General features: G+C 44.1%; 1 protein-coding gene and 1 pseudogene across 1 annotated transcript in view; one reads left to right on the forward strand and one right to left on the reverse strand.

The window, feature by feature from the left end:
* CDH2 (cadherin 2) overlaps positions 1 to 22,615 on the forward strand; it is a 159,082-nt gene extending 136,467 nt beyond the window's left edge. The window contains exons 13-16 of the mRNA XM_066624299.1: positions 8 to 241; positions 1,992 to 2,131; positions 16,312 to 16,476; positions 21,169 to 22,615. Of these exons, the coding sequence (XP_066480396.1) occupies positions 8 to 241; positions 1,992 to 2,131; positions 16,312 to 16,476; positions 21,169 to 21,375 (746 nt within the window). The 3' untranslated portion in view covers positions 21,376 to 22,615. The remainder of the gene's footprint in view (positions 1 to 7; positions 242 to 1,991; positions 2,132 to 16,311; positions 16,477 to 21,168) is intronic.
* LOC136650718 (5S ribosomal RNA) lies at positions 14,038 to 14,154 on the reverse strand (annotated as a pseudogene).
* Positions 22,616 to 25,109: the final 2,494 nt, after the last annotated feature.

Consider the following 25,109-nt stretch of genomic DNA (forward strand, 5'->3'; position numbering starts at 1 on the left):
CATTCAGGTGATCGTGCCCAACTGGCTTTAAGGATCAAGTTCCTTGAGGCTGGCATCTACGATGTTCCAATAATAATAACAGATTCTGGAAATCCTCCCAAGTCTAGCACTTCTATCCTGAAGGTGAAGGTTTGCCAGTGTGATATAAATGGAGACTGCACAGATGCAGACAGAATTGTAGGTGCAGGACTGGGCACAGGGGCCATAATTGCAATTCTCCTCTGCATCATCATCTTACTAAGTAAGTTTTTTTTTTTTTCAATTCTGTTTGTTGTGCCTTCTAGAATATGCCCCAAACGCACATACTTCAACTGTCCAAAGTCTATGTTTCTGCTTTGTGTGTGTGTGTGTGCACAGATTAACAATAGAAAGTTTGGAAACAGTGAAGCTTTCTAGGATCGCCACTGATATGCCTGGACTTATACAGGTCGTGTCTCCCTATCCGCTGGGGTTCTGTTCTGGAATTCCCAGTGGATACCAAATCAGTGGAAAAATAACTTAAAGACCCACTTTCAGGTTTCTTACTCCTCCATTGTCACCCCAGAATGCATTGGTATAGACTGCTATACCTCATTCAACCACAAGATGGGATCAATAATGGAATCTAATGGAATGAAATTATAATTACAGTGGTGCCACGCAAGACGAAATTAATTCGTTCCGCAAGTCGTTTCGTATTGCGAAATTTTCGTCTTGCGAATCGCAATTTAAAACAAACAAAAAAAATGCAAAAAATTTGTCTTGCGAAGCACGGCCATAGAAAAATTCATCTTGCGAGTCACCAAAAAAATCACAAAACGCTTTCGTCTTGTGAGTTTTTCGTTGCGCGAGGCATTCGTCTTGCGAGGCATCACTGTATTTAACAGTGCAAAGGTAGGAAATTGGATTTTGGTGCATTTACCTTGTTACAAGGCATTTAAATGTGGATCCCAGTATCCGTTGTGAGTCAAATCAGTGGGTGCCAAATCAGTGGATACCAAGGTCCCACCTATAACCCATTTCCTAAGGGTGTATTGCTGAGTTAGTCCTTCTTCTTTTCTTTGATCCTGTTTCCTGCTAATAAACTCCTGGCTGGAAATTTTAAAGCATGTGTGATAGGTTGTCTATGTTCAACTTCATGAAGAGACAAGTATGCTACACACACCACTCACCACTTTTCAAGGATGTTCAGAGGAACAGAGTTAAAACAATAAAACACATACAAACCTAACACTAAAGTTGCTGTACAGTAGCCTCATTACTTTCTACCTTCAAATATAAACATCAGCCTAGCCTAATGATCACAGAAAACTTGATGAAACAAATTTTGATGAAGATCTTTATGAAGATTTTAACTAAATGCTTAAATGCTCAAAAAGAGGCATAGCCAGACAGTCTTTGTTGTGTGCTGTGTTTCAGCATTGCAACAGATGACACCATATTTTGTACACTTATCAATGGACTCTTCCATGAGTGTGGAATTGTAAACAGAACTTCCAAAGGGTAGCTTGTAACAAGGAAGGCTCAAAATATGAACAGGTGTCTTTTAAGATTTTCTGGGCTCAGGAAATAGCAGAGTTGTATAGTATGGAAGCAAATAGAAAATCAGTGGAAGTGAGTTAAGACAATTCTGGTATATGCCCCACAAGCTGTAATGATTAAAATTAGACAGTAGCATTCCAGGCCTGCTGTAGTTTGAACTGTTTCCAAGGGCACTGTGGGGAAACTATTATGATTTTAACAACGCTGAGTAAAATAGACTTTCACTTCCACAGCCTCTTGAATGTTGCTTACCTTCAAAGTGGACCAGACTCAGATTTTTAATCTCTAGATTAGATTTTCAACAATGCTTATAGATCTTGCAAAGATGTTTGTATCTAGCAGGTTTCTTCCCTTTTTCCTACTTAGGTTTATAAGACTTACTTAGGAGAAAGGAGTGCCCTTAGTATCCTGTCTGCTAATGTGAAAAGGAGCTAGTAACCTCTGTCTCTGTTCTTCTTTGTCTCATATAGTTTTAGTTCTGATGTTTGTGGTGTGGATGAAACGGCGGGATAAAGAACGTCAGGCCAAGCAGTTGCTCATAGACCCTGAAGATGATGTCAGAGACAATATCCTGAAATATGATGAAGAAGGTGGTGGAGAAGAAGACCAGGTAAGAAATGCATCTAATGTTCATAATGACTGGTGATAACACATTCTAAGCAAGCAGCTGAAAACAAGAAAACATCATCAGGGAAGTGCTACCTTCAGTTTAGAAACATCTGACTTCCCATTAACTAATATCTAACGTAATTGCAGGTTTTCTTTCAGGATTGCTTCACCCATGAAGTTTTTCCCCCCTCCTTAATAGGTTTAGTAAAAACTCTGTATAAACTATGTGCATGAGGATGCCTTAAAACCATGTTTCTGCTTTGCATCAGTTATATGTGTTCCGAAGCTGCGGCTCAGGGCATGGAAAGATCTTGATTCTTTCCTCTGTAAGGAAAACGACAGAACTATTGATTACTTCCACTAGCTTTCTCTAGCCATCTTGCGAACACTGTTTGATCCTTTTGGAGGCAGACATAATCATTAAATAACAATTAAAGTTGGCTGTGGGACCCTTGGGAGTACTAAGAGGGATAATAAGTTCAGTCCACCTCATGCCCTTCACTAGAATAATTACAGGCAAAGGTGCTTGTTTTCAAGGATGGTACAAAGCCATGAAAGCCACATGGGAAGATGATCACCAGGAGTAATAATGCATTTTGCCTTTAAATCGAGCTTTCTGCCAGCACTTAGCATAACGCATGTGTTGAATGAAGAATCATGGAAATGAGTCATAGCAGTGGGAGGAAGTAACCTTTCTCTCTGTCCTACTCTTCCACTAAACTTTTGATCAAATAATATGTCTGTAGCAAATAACTCTAATAAATAGAAGCCAGCGGCCTTCTAAATGTTTAGTATTTGGCCTTGACCTTCTCCAAGTCATGTGTAGGATTCTAGGTCAAAGAAAGCTTTCAGATTAGCTCTGTGACATGCACCATCTCTAGTGTTGGAAGTTCGTATAAGAACATAAGAACAGCCCCACTGGATCAGGCCATAGGCCCATCTAGTCCAGCTTCCTGTATCTCACAGCGGCCCACCAAATGCCCCAAGGAGCACACCAGATAACAAGAAACCTGCATCCTGGTGCCCTCCCTTGCATCTGGCATTCTGACATAACCCATTTCTAAAATCAGGAGGATGCGCCATCATGGCTTGTACCCCGTAATGGATTTTTCCTCCAGAAACTTGTCCAATCCCCTTTTAAAGGCGTCCAGGCCAGTCGCCATCACCACATCCTGTGGCAAAGAGTTCCACAGACCAACCACAAGCTGAGTAAAGAAATATTTTCTTTTGTCTGTTCTAATTCTCCCAACACTCAATTTTAGTGGATGTCCCCTCGTTCTGGTGTTATGTGAGAGTGTAAAGAGCATCTCCCTATCCACTCTGTCCATCCCCTGCATAATTTTGTATGTCTCAATCATGTCCCCCCTCAGGCATCTCTTTTCTAGGCTGAGGAGGCCCAAACGCCGTAGCCTTTCCTCATAAGGAAGGTGCCCCAGCCCTGTAATCATCTTAGTCGCTTTCTTTTGCACCTTTTCCATTTCCACTATGTCTTTCTTGAGATGCGGTGACCAGAACTGGGCACAATACTCCAGGTGTGGCCTTATCTTCTCAAAAGCAGACACTTGCATATCCTGAAATCAGATTTCTTCTTGAGTTTAAGTAGATAATAAACCAAATGGTTCTTTTTAAAAGTATTAACGTTAGTGTGAAATGTTAAAAGAAATATCATGAAGCTTGAAATCTTGAAATATCAAATGCTGTTCTGCAGATAACACCCACATGACCAAATCCTGCAAAAGCGAAAGTATTCAAATTGATGCTAACTCTTCACTAATGTTTATAAGAAAATGCAGTCTAAGATTTGCAAGGATTTGTTAGATTCTGATACTGTAATGCAGAACATGTGGTTTTAGGACTGCATTTCCTTCTTATTGTTTTCTGAGGGTTACCAAGAAATATTTTAGATATCTGGCTTTTCAGCAGAAGGCTTCACAGAACACTGAACGGAGATATTTGTATTTACAGTGATTCACCTTCTCGCTATGTAACACTGCGTTTATAAATCAGGAAGAAATGCTACAGAAATTTCATTTTATCAGTATGAGCCTTCTCTGGTGCATTCTTCCAAAAATGTCAGGACTGACCAAGCGTGAAGCTTTAGTAAAGACACCGCATATTGCGGGATAAAAAAACTCACATAGCAATCAAGCAAAATCTGTACCTTTCATTCCAGAATAGGGTTACGTCTTCAAAGTTCCTGAAGAACTATGTGTTTTACAGCCCAGTCCTGTGCAGGATTGGGCTGGTTTACTCAGTGCTTTGTAACAGCAGAAGACAAGTCCACTGTCACAAAATGGCTACCAGTGGAGTACAGAGTGCTCCATAAGTAGTTATTTTGGGAGTGCTACTGAACAAGGCAGTAGCACTCCTGATTTGTCGCCAGAGCTGCCTACACCTGCTGAAGCATGTAAAGCAGTGGTGGGGGTAGGGAGGGGGAGAAACAAGGGAAGGAGGAATGGAGGGAGGCTGTGGGAGGGGTGGATCCAGTAGACATGGAATGTGCCAGGGCCTAACTCCTCTTTTTGCAGCCTCCATGCCGCCTTTCTCTCTTTGTGCTTGCAGTAGCGAAATCACTGGGCTGGGTCTGAAGAGATCCATTGCAGAGCAGGAGACTTACAGAGGTGTAAGGGGATTTAAATCCCGTTCTCCTTCTGAAGCACCTCAGTCACCTTCCCCTGCTGTATATAGCGTTCCTGTTTTTGGCATTGCTGCACCACTGGGGAGGGGGAGGATAGGATTGGGCTCTTGATAGTTCAATGTGATCCCAAACCTTTTTTCTGCCTTTAAAGCGGGTCAGTTCTTTAAAACCTGTTTACATTTCCTGAGGATTGAGGTTACACAGTTTTCAGCCAGATCCTATGCATGTTTATTCAAAAGTGAGTCTCCGAGTACGGTGGCATTTATCTTCCAAATAAATGCACGTTATATTGCAGCTTTAATGTTGCGAGTTTTTATTCTTGGAGCTGTGAGATACATGACTAGCATGTGATAATAAATCTCAGCTCACTTCTCAGAAGAGTGAAGAAATAATCACTTACCAGAAGAAATAATGAACTAAATGGCAGCTGTAGTGAATTGTGCAGTAATACAGTCACAAATATGTCTCTTATAAATTTATTGTGTAACATATTACGATATGTTCATTTTCTGAGAAATGAGTATGAAGTTTGACCCATCACATCTACAAGAGCTAGTGTGGCGTAGTGTGGACATCATGCCAGTACCCCTAAATAAAACAACAACAACAACAACAAAAAAGCTATGCAGTCAGACAGCCAGCAGCAGGGTGGGGGCTATCCAGTGTTCTGCATCGAGTGCCACATGTATGATTATATGCCTCTGGGGCATAAGTCATGGGTGTGTCCTCGATGCAAGGAGCTCCAGGCTCTCAGGGAACGCGTCCGCTCCCTTGAAGCCTTGGTGGCCGACCTGGAGAAGCGCAGGCAGCCAGAGGAGGACCGTGGGGAGACTTCTGGGGACGATCAGGCTTCGTCCCAACCTCAGGCGTGCAGCTCCTCGGCTGCCCGGGTGGGAAGTCTCGGGACTGGAGGACGTCATCCTGGAGAGGAGGGAAAGAATCCCCTAGGGGGGATCCCTTCTCCAGGGGATGGGCCCGTATCCGAGCGCACTCAGGATACTCCTCGGCGGGAGGGGGGTCGTGGGCTTCTTGTAGTGGGGGATTCGATTATTAGAAACATAGAGAGGGGGGTTTGCGACGGATGTGAGGACCGCATGGTGACTTGCCTGCCTGGTGCGAAGGTTGCGGACATCACTTCTCGTCTAGACAGGCTGGTAGACAGTGCTGGGGGAGAGGTAGCGGCTGTGGTGCATGTCGGCACCAACGATGTGGGCAAGTGTAGCTGGGAGGTCCTGGAGGCCAAATTTAGGCTTTTAGGCAGGAAGCTGAAAGCCAGGACCTCAAAGGTAGCGTTCTCTGAAGTGCTACCTGTTCCACGCGCAGGGCCAGCTAGGCAGGCGGAGATCAGGGGTCTCAATGCGTGGATGAGACGGTGGTGTAGGGAGGAGGGGTTTAGATTCGTTAGGCACTGGGGAACGTTTTGGGACAAGCGGGGCCTGTACAAGAGGGACGGGCTCCATTTGAACCAGAATGGAACCAGACTGCTGGCGCATAACATTAAAAAGGTGGCAGAGCAGCTTTTAAACTGATCCCTGGGGGAAGGCCGACAGGAGCCGAGGGGCATCTGGTTCGGGACTCCTCATCCCTATGGGATGAGGATGGGGAGGTTAGAGAACAACAAGACAAAGGCAGAGTAGGAGAAGAAATTGGGAAAGGTAGGGTGATGGGATGTGATAGACGGTTTGGGACAATGAGAGGATGCGGGGACAAAGGAGCGAATAAGCAGCGCATCCTGGGGCATTCCGTGTATAAATGCTTTTATGCGAATGCCCGAAGTCTACGAGCAAAGGTGGGAGAACTGGAATGTCTGGTGACAAGGGAAAATATTGACATAGTGGGCATAACGGAAACCTGGTGGAATGCGGAGAATCAGTGGGATACCGCAATCCCGGGCTATAAACTCTACAGGAGGGACAGGCAGGGGCGTGTTGGAGGTGGGGTGGCCCTTTATGTTAAGGAAGGGATAGAATCCAGCAAAGTAGAGATTGAAGATGGGTCCGACTCCACCGTAGAATCTCTGTGGGTTAAATTACCAGGCTTGTGCAGCGATGTAATACTGGGGGCGTGCTATCGTCCTCCAGACCAGAAATCTGATGGGGACCTTGAAATGAGGAAACAGATCAGGGAGGTGACAAGGAGGGACAGGGTTGTAATCATGGGGGACTTCAATTATCCTCATATTGACTGGGTCAATTTGTGTTCTGGTCACGATAAGGAAACCGGATTTCTTGACGTGCTAAATGACTGTGGCTTGGATCAGCTAGTCACGGAGCCCACCAGAGGACAGGTGACTCTGGATTTAATTTTGTGCGGTACGCAGGACCTGGTTAGAGATGTAAACGTTACTGAGCCATTGGGGAACAGTGATCATGCTGCGATCCGTTTTGACGTGCACGTTGGGGGAAGAATACCAGGCAAATCTCTAACAAAAACCCTTGACTTCCGACGGGCGGACTTCCCTCAAATGAGGAGGCTGGTTAGAAGGAGGTTGAAAGGGAGGGTAAAAAGAGTCCAGTCTCTCCAGAGTGCATGGAGGCTGCTTAAAACAACAGTAATAGAGGCCCAGCAGAGGTGTATACCGCAAAGAAAGAAGGGTTCCACTAAATCCAGGAGGGTGCCCGCATGGCTAACCAGCCAAGTTAGAGAGGCTGTGAAGGGCAAGGAAGCTTCCTTCCGTAAATGGAAGTCTTGCCCTAATGAAGAGAATAAAAAGGAACATAAACTGTGGCAAAAGAAATGTAAGAAGGTGATACGGGAGGCCAAGCGAGACTATGAGGAACGCATGGCCAGCAACATTAAGGGGAATAATAAAAGCTTCTTCAAATATGTTAGAAGCAGGAAACCCGCCAGAGAAGCGGTTGGCCCTCTGGATGGTGAGGGAGGGAAAGGGGAGATAAAAGGAGACTTAGAGATGGCAGAGAAATTAAATGAGTTCTTTGCATCTGTCTTCACGGCAGAAGACCTCGGGCAGATACCGCTGCCCGAACGGCCCCTCCTAACCAAGGAGTTAAGTCAGATAGAGGTTAAAAGAGAAGATGTTTCAGACCTCATTGATAAATTAAAGATCAATAAGTCACCGGGCCCTGATGGCATACACCCAAGGGTTATTAAGGAATTGAAGAATGAAGTTGCAGATCTCTTGACTAAGGTATGCAACTTGTCCCTCAAAACGGCCATGGTGCCAGAAGATTGGAGGATAGCAAATGTCGCGCCTATTTTTAAAAAGGGAAAGAGGGGGGACCCGGGAAACTATAGGCCGGTCAGCCTAACATCCATACCGGGTAAGATGGTGGAATGCCTCATCAAAGATAGGATCTCAAAACACATAGACGAACAGGCCTTGCTGAGGGAGAGTCAGCATGGCTTCTGTAAGGGTAAGTCTTGCCTCACAAACCTTATAGAATTCTTTGAAAAAGTCAACAGGCATGTGGATGCGGGAGAACCCGTGGACATTATATATCTGGACTTTCAGAAGGCGTTTGACACGGTCCCTCACCAAAGGCTACTGAAAAAACTCCACAGTCAGGGAATTAGAGGACAGGTCCTCTCGTGGATTGAGAACTGGTTGGAGGCCAGGAAGCAGAGAGTGGGTGTCAATGGGCAATTTTCACAATGGAGAGAGGTGAAAAGCGGTGTGCCCCAAGGATCTGTCCTGGGACCGGTGCTTTTCAACCTCTTCATAAATGACCTGGAGACAGGGTTGAGCAGTGAAGTGGCTAAGTTTGCAGACGACACCAAACTTTTCCGAGTGGTAAAGACCAGAAGTGATTGTGAGGAGCTCCAGAAGGATCTCTCCAGACTGGCAGAATGGGCAGCAAAATGGCAGATGCGCTTCAATGTCAGTAAGTGTAAAGTCATGCACATTGGGGCAAAAAATCAAAACTTTAGATATAGGCTGATGGGTTCTGAGCTGTCTGTGACAGATCAGGAGAGAGATCTTGGGGTGGTGGTGGACAGGTCGATGAAAGTGTCGACCCAATGTGCGGCGGCAGTGAAGAAGGCCAATTCTGTGCTTGGGATCATTAGGAAGGGTATTGAGAACAAAACGGTTAGTATTATAATGCCGTTGTACAAATCGATGGTAAGGCCACACCTGGAGTATTGTGTCCAGTTCTGGTCGCCGCATCTCAAAAAAGACATAGTGGAAATGGAAAAGGTGCAAAAGAGAGCGACTAAGATGATTACGGGGCTGGGGCACCTTCCTTATGAGGAAAGGCTACGGCGTTTGGGCCTCTTCAGCCTAGAAAAGAGACGCTTGAGGGGGGACATGATTGAGACATACAAAATTATGCAGGGGATGGACAGAGTGGATAGGGAGATGCTCTTTACACTCTCACATAATACCAGAACCAGGGGACATCCACTAAAATTGAGTGTTGGGCGGGTTAGGACAGACAAAAGAAAATATTTCTTTACTCAGCGTGTGGTCGGTCTGTGGAACTCCTTGCCACAGGATGTGGTGCTGGCGTCTAGCCTAGACGCCTTTAAAAGGGGATTGGAGTTTCTGGAGGAAAAATCCATTATGGGGTACAAGCCATGATGTGTATGCGCAACCTCCTGATTTTAGGAATGGGTTTACGTCAGAATGCCAGATGTAGGGGAGAGCACCAGGATGAGGTCTCTTGTTATCTGGTGTGCTCCCTGGGGCATTTGGTGGGCCGCTGTGAGATACAGGAAGCTGGACTAGATGGGCCTATGGCCTGATCCAGTGGGGCTGTTCTTATGTTCTTATGTTCTTATGTTCAGTATCTCATGGATGCTAGCAGGACGTCTGTCATATCCTAAACACGTCTAGGCAGGGCCATGCCAGGTAGGGTTTCCCAGTAAACTGACACAGTCCTTTCCAGTAACAACAGCATCTACAGGGGTGTCACTAGGGGGGTGCAGCCCACAACGGGTGTCACAGAGTCTGCAAAGCCACATGGGCCTGACTAGAAGGAGTCGGTCAGCAATCTCGCTGAGGAGCAACTGGGCTCACACTGGTCACTGCAAGCAGGCAAGCTATAGGCTTCTTGGGGTCTGTGAGAGTGCAGAGTTCCCTTTCACCATGGTTCCCATCAATAAAGTTCCCCTTTGTGAGACCAAAGAGGTACAGCCCCGCACCGCATGTCTGATCTGAGCTGTAGCCTTCCTGGCGGGGCTTCAGTACTGGGATTGGAGCGCTGTGATCAGCTGCTAAATGTAATCTGTATTCTATACTCTTCTGTGGGGAAAGGGGGGGCACTTTTCTGCTTCCCCATTGTTCCCTATGGAGCTCCTCCTACCTAGGCTATCTCTGTTGTTGGCCTATCATTTTTTCTAGGAGGTTTAGAATATGCTGTACATCAGCTGCACCTCCTCCCTCCCATGTCACTTCCCCATCTCCTCTTCATTTTGGCCTTTCCAAGTACATCTGAGTTATGCCAATGCAGCTTTATCCCTGATGTTGCACTGGCATCTGTGTTGTGTCCATCAGTGGGAGGTCTTCTACATTGACAGGGCTGTCATTGCTGATGGACATGCACATGTCGTGGTACACCAGTGTATCTCAAGAATAAGATTGGGCCTTAAGAAACTGAACTCATGATCTCTTCAGTTCAAATATTGCTTCTGCTTTGATGTTATGAGGTGGCCATAAGCAAGCCAATCATGTTCTGCCTGCGCTCCCCCACTGTGATATGGAGATATTGATACTTACCGAGCTAACAAGATAGTTATAAGGCTACACCAAGATAACATTTGTGAAGCACTTTGAACTCTTGGAAATGCTGTACAAACGGTAATGAATGTAGTTTTAACTTCTTCTTTCTTTCCTCATTCATGAACTTCTCATAAGGCATCCAAGTGTGTAACCCTGTCCATGTATATTTGGGTTCAACGGGGCTTGCTCCTACAAAAATGTGTATAGGATTGCAGCCAACTCTGAATTTGATTTCAGAATGAGATGTTGCTTTTAATATGGGCTTTTCAGTTATACCTGAGTGAACAAAAATGCTTCTGCAGTTAAGAAGGATCTTGCAGCTCATTACTTCAGATGTTTCCAACATATTACCAATTTTGAATAATTGAAGTGACGTCTGGGAGCATTCCTGTGAATGAAAATTACTATATTACAGGACTCCTTTTACTGTGCTCAGTATTTGAAAGACCTGATTTGAATGGAAATACCAATGTCAATATCTCCCCTCTACGCAGTGAACAGGATTGGACCTGTTCCAATCCATCTAGGGACCTCATCTAGGAGCTTCATCCAGGTGCTTTGCTTTTTTCTTCTACTTTCACTTAAAGACTCAAAATGGAGAGACATTCCATGTGAAGAGGACCTGCCACTACATTCTGAGCTGTGAACATTTTTAAAGAAGGATCAAGAGAGCATTAGAGAGGCACTCTCAGATAATTACATACATCAGGGTCCCCAATTTGCTGCCAAGGAGATAAAACCCAGCAAGTGCTCATTTTCACAGATGGCTTGTTTTTTCTGTGTCCAGTGATCCACAGATCTTCCTTTCAAATCTGTTCATTTCTGTTTCTCATGTTTATTTAGAGTGGCATGAGATGATGGCCAAATTAAAGAAACGTTTGGGTGATAGCACACTGAAGTTGAGAGAAGCAAATGCAGCTGTCTTGCATCTCCTACTTTGGTTCATAGAAACAAGCTTGAAATCAGTGGCAAAACACTGACAAAAGTGTTTCCAAGACTGACAACAGACAGCTTGACCCACAGCTTAGCTAAGATAAAGCACCCTAATTGGGGGCATTTCTGACAATCTAATTAAAGACAAGCAGTGCTGTCACAAATGGTTCTCATGAGTTAAAAAATGAACACATATTATTAGTAGGAGCACACATGGCTTTATTGTGGGCTCTGTGCAGTAGCACATATGAGACCTTGCCTGTGGAAGCCACAGCATATGGCCGTTTAGAACCTGACAGGAATTAAGGCACTCTATGTTCTCATATATACTTGTATTAAGGGACTTCCCATTCAGGTCTCCTTTAGCTGCCTTCATCATCTTTGTGGCAAGAGTTCTTTTCCTGCTAGGAAAGCACATTTTTTCCCTTTGTTTGAAAGTTAATTTGTGTCTTTAGTCTTTAGATGTAGGGTTGACTGGAAACCCTTGTTTTGTCTGCCTTTTTACCTTTATACATGTGACACAGCAGTGTTGCTTTCAAGAGGTGCCAGCAGCATGGGAAGGAAGTTCCCGTCTGTCAGGGTTGGACACAAAAGACCCATTGCTGAAGATGCAGGTTTCCTTCTGGGAGAAAGCTCTTGCTGCCGTGGATAAGCCAAGACTGATCTGTTGTGATATATACATGGAGGGCCGCAGAGCATCAGCAATGTCACCAAGCATTGGTAGACAGGCTTCTTTTGGCTTCTGGATGCTTTAGAGGCCAAAGTACCAAAAGGACCCCTAAGAGCCACAGGAAAGCACCTAAGAAATTTTGCAGCTGAGGTTGGAGGATCCAACAGAGCAGGCAGTGCCTAAGCAGCATAGATCAAGGCATTCTTTTGCTTCCAATTCTACTTGAAAGAGAGCAGTGCTGGGGGGCCAGGAAAAACTGGGGGTCCTTCCAAAGAGGCTCAATCAAGACATACATGTCTCGTCTATGAAGTTTGTGTTAGAGACCCTAAAAATGATTTCTGACATCTCAAGGCCTCAGAAAAGAATGAGTCAAAGCGAAGCTCTCAGTGCACAAGTTCATCATCTTTGCTCCAGAGAGTCGAGGCCTATTGCAATCATGATGCTCACCTATGAGAATATTTACAGAGGTGATGTTTTAGTCTCTGCAGACAAAGTGGATTCCAGGCTCTTAAAATCCTTCACCCTAGGACTGTTTGCCATTTTTCAGTGTGTACTTGGAAAGACTCATCGTCTTGAGCCCTAGAGTATGCAAGTACCTCCTAGAGCAGCCATTTTCAACCACTGTGCACACTGGTGTACCACGAATGGTCTGCAGGTGTGCCGTGAGTGTTTGGGGCAGGGTCATTTTTTAGTGGGGCCACTGGGAGATGTGAGCCCCCCCCCCCCACTAACAGCGTGGTGTGCCTTGTCAGTTGTCAAAACAACTGATGGTATGCCTTGACAATTTTTGTACCTTGTCAGTGTGCTGTGAGATGAAAATCACTGTCCTGGAGAGCCATGTGGGAAAAAGTCTCTCACATATAATGAAAAAGTCACCTCTAGGGGCTCCTTCCACCCCACACTCTTTTAGAATCCATATGTACTGGCTTTCCATATGTTGAATTGAGGCAGACATTCATTGGCACTGTCCAAACCAGTGCAGTGGGCCAAATAGCATTCCTGATGCCTTCTGTGGGCCAGAAGTGATGTCATCAAGCAGAAAGTGATGTCATTAAGAAGACCATGACCAGGAATCAACACTTATTCTCAGGCACTCATTAGCTGCAAATGAGAGAAAATACAGAAATCTTGATATATTTTCAAGATATAGGACGGCCCAGTTATCATATGGGCAACTCTTCCAGAAGTGACACCTCAGCTCATCAGCTGAAAGCAGCTGGTGCTGGGGGAGCCCATGGGCCAAATAAAGAGCTTCCAGGGGCTGCACCAGGCCTGTGGGTCTTACGTTTGACACATCTGGTCCAGCCTATCTGCATCTGATCCTTCAAGAATGACTCCTCCTTAAGCAGTTGACTGCCACAGTTTCATTTCCAGAGGATTGACACCTCTCGTGGAACTTTAACCATCACAAACCACATTAGATTTCAGCCTGCAAGTATAAGCTCAGCAAAGAGTATGCTGGGTAATAATCTCTTCCTTTGCCTTCAAAGCATCATGTATTACACTCACATCTGCTTCAGATTCTGTGCAATACAATGATAAGTACATTTTCTCAGTTGCTCCCCAGAATAGTATATGTTCATAAATTAACTGAAATGCAGATCTATCCAAAGTGCCCTAGTATCCTCTGTTCCTTTTTCTCTGAAATCACACAGTCCATATTGCCAGAGGCAGCAAAGGACTGAAGTGTTGCAGTAACAAACATGATGTTCCAGTCTGTTTCCAGTAGCAGTCCACCACCAATGTAAAGTATGAAGCAAGCCTTAGGGGATGCACTCAGTAGAGCAGGATCAGACTGACGTAAATGGAATATTAATAGTTGTACATGTTTTCACATCTTCTGTAGTAGGGGATCTTAAAAAAACAGCAAGTACCCAACTTTTTATATCTAGAAAATCCTCAAGGGATATTTTCATACTGCTCTAGCCAAAGAAATTTGAAAACATGGTTGGTTGGCAACCTTCAGTCTCGAAAGACTATGGTATAAGCCTATAGCACCTGGTATTCCCAGGCGGTCTCCCATCCAAGTACTAACCAGGCCTGACCCTGCTTAGCTTCCAAGATCAGATGAGATTGGGCATGTGTAGGGTAATAGTTGCTGAACATGCCTGGTTGTGAATCTCACAATCCACAACTATAGCCTCCAAATTGGCAGCACAAAAGCTGCATGAGCATTGAGTGCTTTGAATCCACCTTTGCAAATGGCCAGAGCAACAGCAGTCCCTAGCTCAACACCCCACCAGAGCAGGTAGGTCAGTGGTGGGTCAGTTCAGGGGAGGAGTGGGGCATGGAGCAGGCTAGGCAGGGGCAGTTCAGGGGAGGATCTTGGTAGCAGTGCTGCATGCCAAGATCCTGTCTCTGTTTTCTCACTCTGAAACATCCCACATCTCCTCTCCAGTAAAATAACTGGTGTAGATCTGAAGAGACCCCTTGGAGGCCACAAGTAAGAAAGAAATGTTTTATTCGCATCTCTTGTGCCATCTGTTCACCACCCCTCTTTCCAGTAGTATGCAGCGCATGCTTCGTCAGCAGTGTTGCATGCTGTGGGCTGGCGGGATATAGGATCAGGCCCTAAATTACCTTTCTGTCATCTAAAGGAACTGTTCTGCAGCATTTCCCACATTGTGAAGCTTATGTCAAAAGGGGTCTGCTGCAAAAAATTGTCTACAGCTTGAACTGGACATAATGACTAGCACATTTGTCTTCCCTCTTCAGCGCTACCTAAGCTGAACTACAAGAGGCTTTTTAAAGACATTGTTTTGTATGAGGTGATGGTATTCAACTGAGGATAAGCCAAAGAGGCAGACCTGGAAGTACCATTCTGTAGGTTTCAGCCTTTGGGTTTTCACCAGCTTCTGTGTTATTGAAAGGAGATTGTAATCCTGTTGTGTGGGTGATACGTTGATCATTTCTGTGCCAGATAAAGAATTCCAGAGAACAGAGAAGAATTGACTCAGCTCCTCTTTTCCAGTTCTTAAAGCATCCAAACCAAAATAGATATGAGAGAGTTTGCTGTACAGTCTCTTTTATGATCCCCAAGTCTTACCAGGTCTGTGTCCATCTGCCTGCCTCTCCCTGCCCGCCAGGGCTGCCCACCGCTAACCCTCCCCCTGCCCAGGAACACCTCCCTTCCTCCTTCTCCCCACCTCCCCCATGCCTACCTTTCATCCTCGCGTTGGCTTATCCAAGCCGACACAAGGCAGTAGGAGGAAGCCGGCACTTCTGGGAGCACCGGCCTGGCTTCCTCCTGAGGAGGAAAATGTTTAAAATTAAGGACCAATCTCAGAAGCTTTTTACGGTTCATACAATTTTCTCCATGGCTCATATATATTCATAGACTTATGAAGTTAGATATTGTCTTAAATTCATTCTTTGACAGTATTATCCAATCTGTAGAGTTCTTGTTGTGTCCCAGAATGATGGTATCCACCATTTTACCTGTGTTAGGATACAAAAGAGTCAATCTCGGCCACTCTATGCATACAGTAAATCAATATTTTACTAGGAAAATTGTTTAGTTTAAGATGAATGCCACTTCTGAATCTGTTTTACAGTGGAAAAAATGCTTTATAAAGCAGCCAATAGGAAGGACATAGTAAATGGAGACAAAGACAGTATGGAAACAATAAACAGTGTTTCACTCTTACAGCTGAATCCTACCTAAATCCCTGTGCAGCAATACAGGGACCCCAGCATGGGCTAAGCCACAGGGGATTTTTGGCTGGTGCAGATCTCCTTGGCGTGTCATTTTCCCCCTTGCCCCAGGTAAGCCCCAGCAGTCGCAATGGGTCAACTCGGATCTGTGCCAGTAATATCACTGGCTCAAGTCTGTGTTGTTCCATGCAGGCAAATCAGACCTGGGAAGGCTGTCTGGCTATGGTGCGTGCCACTGATCCTGTCCCCCTCCTAGGCTCAATGCACCCACCCCCCATCACCGCCCTTTTCCACTCCCACCCACCCCATGCCACCCCTTCTCGTTCTCCCCCACCCCTGCAATAGACTTACCTGCTCCGGCAAGCCTTTGTCAACTGGGCCATGCACTGTCACAAAGCTCTTTACTACCTTTTCTGAGATAGCACATGCCAGTGGAACACATTGGCACAGATCCTTGTCAGGATTGGGCTGTTAATCCTTTGCACGAATGATGAAGATGCCTCATGAAGCATTCTGAATTGGTTTTATAGTTATCCATATATATCTTCAGTTATAGGAATAAGACCTGCTCCCTCCAATGCATTTTCATTATGTGTTCTTTTACAGGACTATGACTTAAGCCAACTGCAGCAACCTGACACTATAGAACCAGATGCCATCAAACCTGTTGGAATAAGAAGACTTGATGAAAGACCTATCCATGCAGAACCTCAATATCCGGTCAGATCAGCAGCTCCTCATCCTGGGGACATTGGGGACTTCATTAACGAGGTAAAATGGGAGCAGAAGAAAAAAGATATTAGTTTTAGCTGTTATTAGACACTATCTACCCAGAAAATGAATAGCTTTTACATCCAAAGAACCATAATTTTTTTAAAGTTGCTTATGCAGTTAAAATTATCTGGAACAATAGACATAAATATGGCTTTTTTAAGCATAGGAAAATTTAATTAAATTATTCAGACAGAAAAAGGAAATGCATCAATTAACTTTTGTGCATTGGAATTAATTACTTCCATAATATGTTATCAGTCTTAACCACAATATCTCCAAGAGGGATTATTCACTGGGTTCCACATAACAAACAAAATGTTAATTTAGCCTAAATTCATATATTAATTCCAATTTATAATAGATGGAGTTCATTTTGATTTTCCTCACACATTGCCATTTGAATTCCAGGAATAGTGGAAATTCAGTACCTCTGTATAGACCTAAAGAGCTCCATTGAATAAGATTAGTAAGAGAAGAGCAAAATTAATGTTATATAAGTGCATTAAATACTTGTCGTTGCTGTAGAGCATTAATTGCCTTCTTGCATTTAAACATGCCCAAGATATATGTCTCTACAGGCAACACTACATCGGCTTACAGTTTCTCTTGCTTTTTATGTTACCTTTGCCATTGACCAAGTTTTATGGTGTGTGAAAATGACTACTTTAGGGCGAATCCTAACCCCTTATGTCAGTGCTCTCCAGCACTGGCATAGTGATGCCAACGGGGCACGTGCTGCATCCTGCAGTTGGGTGTCACTCACGGAGGCCTCCTCAAAGAAAGGGAATGTTTGTTCCCTGACCTCAGAGCTGCATTGCCCTTAAGTCAGTGCTGGAAAGCACTGACATAAGGTGTTAGGATTGCGCCCTTAGTGGAATTTAAGACCTAGGCTTTGATCTCTTCTTTGTACATCCCTCTTTGGAAACTGCAATAATATTGAACTGAAGAAGAAATAGGAATATAAATTTAAACATAAAATGTGAAGTAGTGGTAGATTCTGCTCCGCTTTCCTCATCTACTTAATAACATGAATAGGCCGGCTACTCTGAGCAAGAAGTTTAGAGCAAGTGGAAGCAATTCTGTAGGAACAACAGCTCAAAGCTGTTTTGAATGTCTTAAACTTTGTCACATGCTTAGGACAACAAGGGCACAGACTAGCCCACATATCCAGAGTCTCCACCAACTGCAGTGACAAGAGTGGGGTGATACATCATATCATTGATACTAGAATCCAGTTACAAGGAGCTGTGTGCTTGTCAATATTCCCCCTCCTCTGCAGTGTACCAGGGCTCTGATAAGTAGGTATTGCGCAGCTGGTTGTGCCATTCCAGTAGGTGGCGTTCTGCACCTACCGACAGGGTATCTTCCTGGGCCTAATCAAAGCATACAGGTTACTCCTGTTCACAGGTCCACTCATACCTAGGCTTCACTCGAGGCAGGGCAGGAACTAACCTTGCTGGGGACAGGACATTTTATTGCCGAAGTGTTTATATTATAGATTATACCAGATGTTTTGGACCCATCAGGTCACATCCCATAGGCTTTGCAGATAATGAAATGAGTGGGCCTCTTCTGTCTGTCATTCACCCAACCTCAATTCTTGCCTACCTATGTTTTCTCCTTGACTTGCGTTTTCCCACCAGTGTTCTAAAATGAAAATAGAGGCCCACCCAACAGCCACACCTGTTGCCCAAAAGGCAGAACCATCCTGTCTACTTAAGGTTCTTCAGAGACTGAAGGAAACTTCAAACAGGGAGAGGTATTCAAAGAAATTAGCTTCATATGATCCAAAGGAGTTCAGCTGAATTTTAGGAGCGGGTAGAATATGAATGCATTCTCCTCTACCTGCCAAACTATAAATTCAAAATCCAATCTGTCTGGCACTACAGGCCAAGAGAGTCAGTCAGTCACAGCAATACCACTGGATAGATCAAATCACACCAGTGAAATTGTTCTTCATTTCCGGAATATAAATTTGCATTTAAGCACAAACCATAAACACCTTTATGTTGTGTGTTGAAGGTTGTGTTGGTCAGAACAAAGTAAAAGATATTTTGGAGATATGTCCTCTTTGAGAGTTGTTGCATATTTGATCAATCAAATGCTATAAAAAATTAACCTACCTGTTGCAGTCACCAAGTGTTAGATTTGGATACCAAATTCAGTTGTTTAGAATACGGGAAGTGTAAATACTTAGTGTGGCTGTAAATGCAAATGCTGCGGCAGCTTTAGCTGTGGCATCGTGCCTCTGTAAAACTGCCTTTCAGGACCTCTTCTCCAACAAACAGTTTGCACATTAAATGCAGCCTCTGGAACATTGAATTTTTCATTGCGGTTTTATCCTATAAACTCAATAGCACCAGCAGTTTTATATTATCCACTGCCAGCAGTGGATGCTGAACTAAGAAAATCTAACTCCCAGCTTGAAAAGACTTAAGAAGATTGCTTGATCCATTTCTGATGTATAAGGTTGACACACAACCCTAGAAAATATGCATTTGTTTGCTGAAGCCTGTTAAACTACCATCCCAGGGCTAGGTACACAAGCTGGCCTTACTGACAGTCATGAAGATAGAAGAGAAATGACAGCTTGCACTCCAGCCCAACACTGCAATGCACATTTACAAGGTCGCTATCATGCTTGCCAGAATTCTTGCAGGTTACATCTTAGCAGCAAGAATGAATTATGTAAAAAAAAAAGCCTTCAATATAATGCATCCTTTTTTTATTCATCACACCAAATCCAGTTGTGCTTTGGTTTCAAAATCACATTGTGTGAGGAGTTTGATTTGGTTGGTTGGTTGAAGTCGGCCAGATGAAGCCTCCCCCTGCTAAGTGCATGTCTTGCAGTTTGAGTTCGCGTGTTCAACCTTCTTTTAGCTGTCAGGAAAATTCAGGAGGGAAAGATATACAAAAAACCTCCCACCATTTAATTGAACAATGTGGATTTTCATGCCTGCTGTTAATTGGATCCATGTTAAACAAGTTGAGCTAATGAATTAGAACCAGGAAACTTTTTCAATTCCTGCCATGCATATTATGTTAGAAAAACAGCACTATCAGTGTCTGTTTGCCATGGCAGATAAATGAATTTACACTCATGCAAAGTGGGTGCCTAATCCTTTCAGTACAGATGGAGATTGTTTTCCACCTCTCTGGTATTTTCTTTGCAAATTATTAAGGGGTGTGTGTGGAGGGGGGAGGTCATTTCAGCTCTTCTCAGTCGCATAGCTTGGGGGGGAATGGTAAATACAGCAGGTGCGACAACACCATGTATAATCAGCTCCTCCTACTCACCATTGGAGCCACTTAGGCAGCAACAGCAATGTGCTGGTGCTTGCAGAACTAAGTGACAAACCCTGCATGTTGCCATTGCTGCCCGGAATGACTCAGACAGTAAGTGGGAGAGGCCACTTACACAGCACGATACAACAACTACAGTACTTACTGTTTGCCCCCTCTAGCTATGCTACTGGCTCTTCCTATTCTTTAGTCATCATGTAGACCAGTACTGACCCAGGCTTGCTTCACCTTCACATGTCTGGTGCTGAAACCACACAATAAAGTCAGCTTGTCAGCATTTTACTCCCATGGTCATCGTTAGATGTGTCATTTCAGGAATGTCAGAGTTCATACTCACTGTGGGTGCTTCATGTTCAGAGCCTACAGCCTGATAGGAGTTGATCTCCAGAGATTGACTGTTCAAATTGGCTTGAGAGATGTGAACTTTGTTGTTTTAATATTAAAGTTGGTTGGCAACCTTCAGTCTCGAAAGACTATGGTATAAGCCTACAGCACCCGGTATTCCCAGGCGGTCTCCCATCCAAGTACTAACCAGGCCTGACCCTGCTTAGCTCCCGATATCAGAGGAGATGGAAAGTGGAAATGGAAAAGCTGCAAAAGAGAGTGACTAAGATGATTACGGGGCTGGGGCACCTTCCTTATGAGGAAAGGCTACGGCGTTTGGGCCTCTTCAGCCTAGAAAAGAGACGCCTGAGGGGGGGACATGATTGAGACATACAAAATTATGCAGGGGATGGACAGAGTGGATAGGGAGATGCTCTTTACACTCTCACATAATACCAGAACCAGGGGACATCCACTAAAATTGAGCGTTGGGCGGGTTAGGACAGACAAAAGAAAATATTTCTTTACTCAGCGTGTGGTCGGTCTGTGGAACTCCTTGCCACAGGATGTGGTGCTGGCGTCTAGCCTAGACGCCTTTAAAAGGGGATTGGACAAGTTTCTGGAGGAAAAATCCATTATGGGGTACAAGCCATGATGTTTATGCGCAACCTCCTGATTTTAGAAATGGGTTATGTCAGAATGCCAGATGCAAGGGAGGGCACCAGGATGAGGTCTCTTGTTATCTGGTGTGCTCCCTGGGGCATTTGGTGGGCCGCTGTGAGATACAGGAAGCTGGACTAGATGGGCCTATGGCCTGATCCAGTGGGGCTGTTCTTATGTTCTTATGAGATCGGGCATGTGATGTGAGTGGTATATTTGTGGCTGTGTTCACCCAAGCAGTTATTTATTTTGCTAATTGTTCTTCTTCACATCTGTACTGCTCAAGCACATTTGATAGCTTTGCTTTTCCCCCAAACCAAGCTGCAGTAGTAAAAAGGTCAAGAAATGTATTTCCCTACTTCCCTCTTTATTATTCTGACCTCTTCCTTTCTCTTGTTCCAGGGACTTAAAGCAGCAGACAATGACCCTACAGCCCCTCCTTATGACTCCCTCCTAGTCTTTGACTACGAGGGGAGTGGTTCCACCGCTGGATCTTTGAGTTCCCTCAACTCCTCAAGTAGCGGTGGTGAGCAAGACTATGACTACCTAAACGACTGGGGTCCGCGTTTCAAGAAACTTGCCGACATGTACGGCGGAGGCGATGACTGAATGCCAAGGTGGCCACTGTTGCTTTTGGACAAGTACAAACCTTTCCACTGGTATTCCCAACAAGCGTACAGAAGCTAGGCTTTAACTTTGTAGTCTACTAGCACAAGTGCTTGCTGAAGGCTTTGGCATAGGCTGCAAACCAATATGGGCTCACTGGGAATATCAGTCATCCAATGCTGTTTGGAAAAGGAAACAAACAATTGAGCTCAGTTACACTTGAATTTTACAGTACAGAAGCACTGGGATTTTATGTGCCTTTTTGTACCTTTTTCAGATTGGAATTAGTTTTATGTTTAAGGCTTTAAATGGTACTGATTTATGAAACAATGAGACAGACCACATTGGGGTGGGGAGAAAGTTCAATCACAATATGCTTCAACATGCTTTTGTTACATTGCATTGCTTTTATTAAAATAAGGAAAAGGAAAGAAAAAAAAAACCTCATGGGGAAATTTTGTTATCGGGGCAGGGTGGGGGGTGGGCGGGAAAGAAGGCCATGAAAAGAAAAAAAAAATGTACAATACTTCTAGTTTTAGATGTTAGGGTTTTTCACTAAAATTCTAAAACTTATGCAGCTGGTTGCAAATAAAGGGAGTTTTCATATCACCAGTTTGTAGCAGAACTGATTTTCTTTTCTTATGATAGAATGTTAGACACATTTTTGGTCTTACTCCATATACGCATTTTTTTTTTAAAGAAACATTTTTTTCCATTACTTTTTTTCCCACTTCACTGTAAAAAATGGTATGTGTACATAATGTTTTATTGGCATAGTCTATGGAGAAGTGCAGAGACTTCCAAACATGTGTATGTATTATTTGGGCTATGGATTCAGGTTTTTGCATGTTTATATCTTTCGTTATTGATAAAGTATTTACAAACAGGTTGCAAACAAGTGACATTGATTCAATTGTTGAGCTGTAGTTAGAGTACTCAAGGTTTGGTTTTTTTATTATTATTTTTAATTAATTTTTTGTTTTGTTTTTCTTTGGGGAGGGACAAAAGTTCTTAGCACAAATGTTTTACATAATTTGTACCAAAAACAAACAAAAAAAATGAAGAGAGAGAGAAAAACTCAAGGGGTGGCCTGATACTGATGACTCAAGTAATTACACAGTATGTTAAAAAGAGCTTTGAAACCAGAGAGATGTCTGACAACAGCTTTGCCTCTGTATAATGTACCAGAATATAAATGATACATCCCTGACCCCAATGTTCTGAATAAAATGCTAATTTTGGATCTTGTGACTAGATTGAACTTCTTTCCATTTTGAGCACACTGAATTGGAATTAAAAAAAAAATAAGATAACAAACACAAACAGAAAGATGGTAACGTTTCACTCAGAAGAGCAGCAAAATATATTCATCCTTTCTTGCACTTATGCTCTTTTGTCCAGCAAATTTGGTGCTGGTGTGAAGGTTCTAATGATGCACAGAGGGTTCAGGTGTTTCCCTGAAGAGATTATTTCTAAAATTTACGCACAATTCTTTTCAGGCCAGGATGTCCATATCATTGAAATGAGTGGGGAAGTAAGCCTACAGACATGGAAACGTTATGTGTGCATCTCAGAGCACGTGGAGCACAGCACCAGGGCACTAAACTATGGAGATTATAGTTATAGGAAAATTGGGCCACATCTCTTGCTTAACACCCATTGGAATGCATGGGAGTTGGGGAGGGGGAACAGGTGAATTAAGCAAGCATTTCTTAAAGTGTCTGCTGCAATTATTTTTCTTGATGTGCTGTGAACTGGCACTGTATGTGCATGTACGTGTACATGTGTGTGTGCTGAGAGAGAGAAAGAGGCAGGCATGCAAGCACATTGGCTTACCTTGTCTTTCCCACTTCTTTTTCAGCTCCTCAGAGTCTGTCACAAGGCTTGGCATGCATTCACATCATATGGCAAGCTTCAGGAGACTCTGAGAAACTGGAGGAAGCAGGCCCGAGGTGCAGAGGGGTGGGGAGGGATGTTTTGAGGGAGGGGTGGAATCAGGCCCAGGAGGGGGGTGAGATTGGCGAATCTGCCATATCCTATCCTTCCTCCCAGGCTAGGCAGTCTTACACAGGGCCACTTGGACATCTGCTAGCTAAATAGGTGACACAGATCCAAGTAACTCCATAGGGCAGGCAGGGGCATTACACTCAGGGTAAGGGGAAAATATCTCCTTATCCTAAGGAGACCTCCTCCAGTCACCTATTATCCTGCACTGGATACAGTGCAGGCCATGCAGCCTGGCTGCACAGCCTAGGCTAGGACAGGGCTGTAAAACTTACTACTAAGTAACTGCTGAGCATTGCAGCCCAAAGTTGAGAAAAGTCTTTTGGCTCTGTCAAAAAGAAAAAAAAACTGTTCTTATTTAAATGAGATGTGTGGTAGGGTGGAGGCACAGTTTACAGTGAGAGACGGAAAACAGAATTGCACACAGATAAGCAAGTATTGCTGAAGCTGGATTTATAAATGCAAATTATACAGACTGATGACAGATCTCTGTAAATTTTGTGAATGTGTGAAGCGTTTTCAGCATGTGTGAATTTATGCAGAAATGTATTTTTCTAGTAATAGTTCCTATTATTTCTGTTTTTCTAAATAGCTACAGAATGAAAATGTCAGACAACAGCATCTGCATTTGGGGAGGGAGAATCACAAAAACACAGGCGATCCAAGATCACAGAATAGTATTGATCTCATAGGCATATTTATTCCCTTTGTTGTTTGCCATATTTTGTGTTCAAATGTATGGTGGGTCACACTATTCAGTGAGAGGATGACTGACGGATTAGAAAACAAGGACAATTTGAGTCAAATAGGTCAAATTATTGTTGGTATGTTTGTATTGTTTAGCAGCCAAACTTTAACCTGTACTTTGTACTTTAGACTGCAATCCTATTCAGTCTTTCCTGGGAGTAAGCCCCATTGAACACAATGGGACCTACTTCTGAGTAGGCATGCATAGGATTGTACACTTAGGGCACAATCTTCAGGCGCCAGCCTAGGAGGGGCGCAAAAGTGCTGTAAAGAGCACTTCAGGAGTCTCTTTCTCTTCAGGAGTCTCCATCTCTTCAGGAGTCGGCTGGGCAGGTGCAGGGATGTGCGCCGGTCTGTGGAGGCTGAATCCAGACTCCGCGCCAACTTGGGAAGGGAGCCTTGCGTCAGCCGAGCTTGGCCAACACAAGCCTCTGGGGAGGGTGAGGAGAAGGCATTCCAGGGTGGGGAGAGGGCAGCCTAAAGGGCAGTTAAGCACTGGTCACCTGTTAGGAAGGAGACATCAGGACTGTTAGACTGGAAACACCATGCAGTTGCTGGGACTGTTAGACTGGGGGCTCCATTCAAGCAAGGAAGCTGGATGAATTCCCCCCAAACACTGTGACTGTACCACAGTAGTGCCTTTTGGATCATGCCCATCAATGTCTGTATCCTGCTTAAGTTGCCTTTTCACTGAAATGTCCTTAAACATTTTAGGCAGAGAACTTGTTTCCCACAATCTAGTATACTGACTCCTTCTAGTCTTCCTTACAAAACAGGAGAGGCATGAATCAGGATACCGTACTATAGCACTGTGTTTTCCTGACTGCATTGGACTGGCTTCCCCTGGTGCAAGGAGATGGTGGAGTGGGAACACCCAGGGTCTCGACTGAAGGAATTTCTCTCCTCTTGTCTGTATCTTGGAGTTGTCTCCCTAGTTCCCAGATTTTGGGGCAGGGGGAGCATTGTATTCTCAGGGCACCAACCTT

Source organism: Tiliqua scincoides, chromosome 4, assembly GCF_035046505.1.
Source record: "Tiliqua scincoides isolate rTilSci1 chromosome 4, rTilSci1.hap2, whole genome shotgun sequence".
Taxonomy (NCBI): domain Eukaryota; kingdom Metazoa; phylum Chordata; class Lepidosauria; order Squamata; family Scincidae; genus Tiliqua; species Tiliqua scincoides.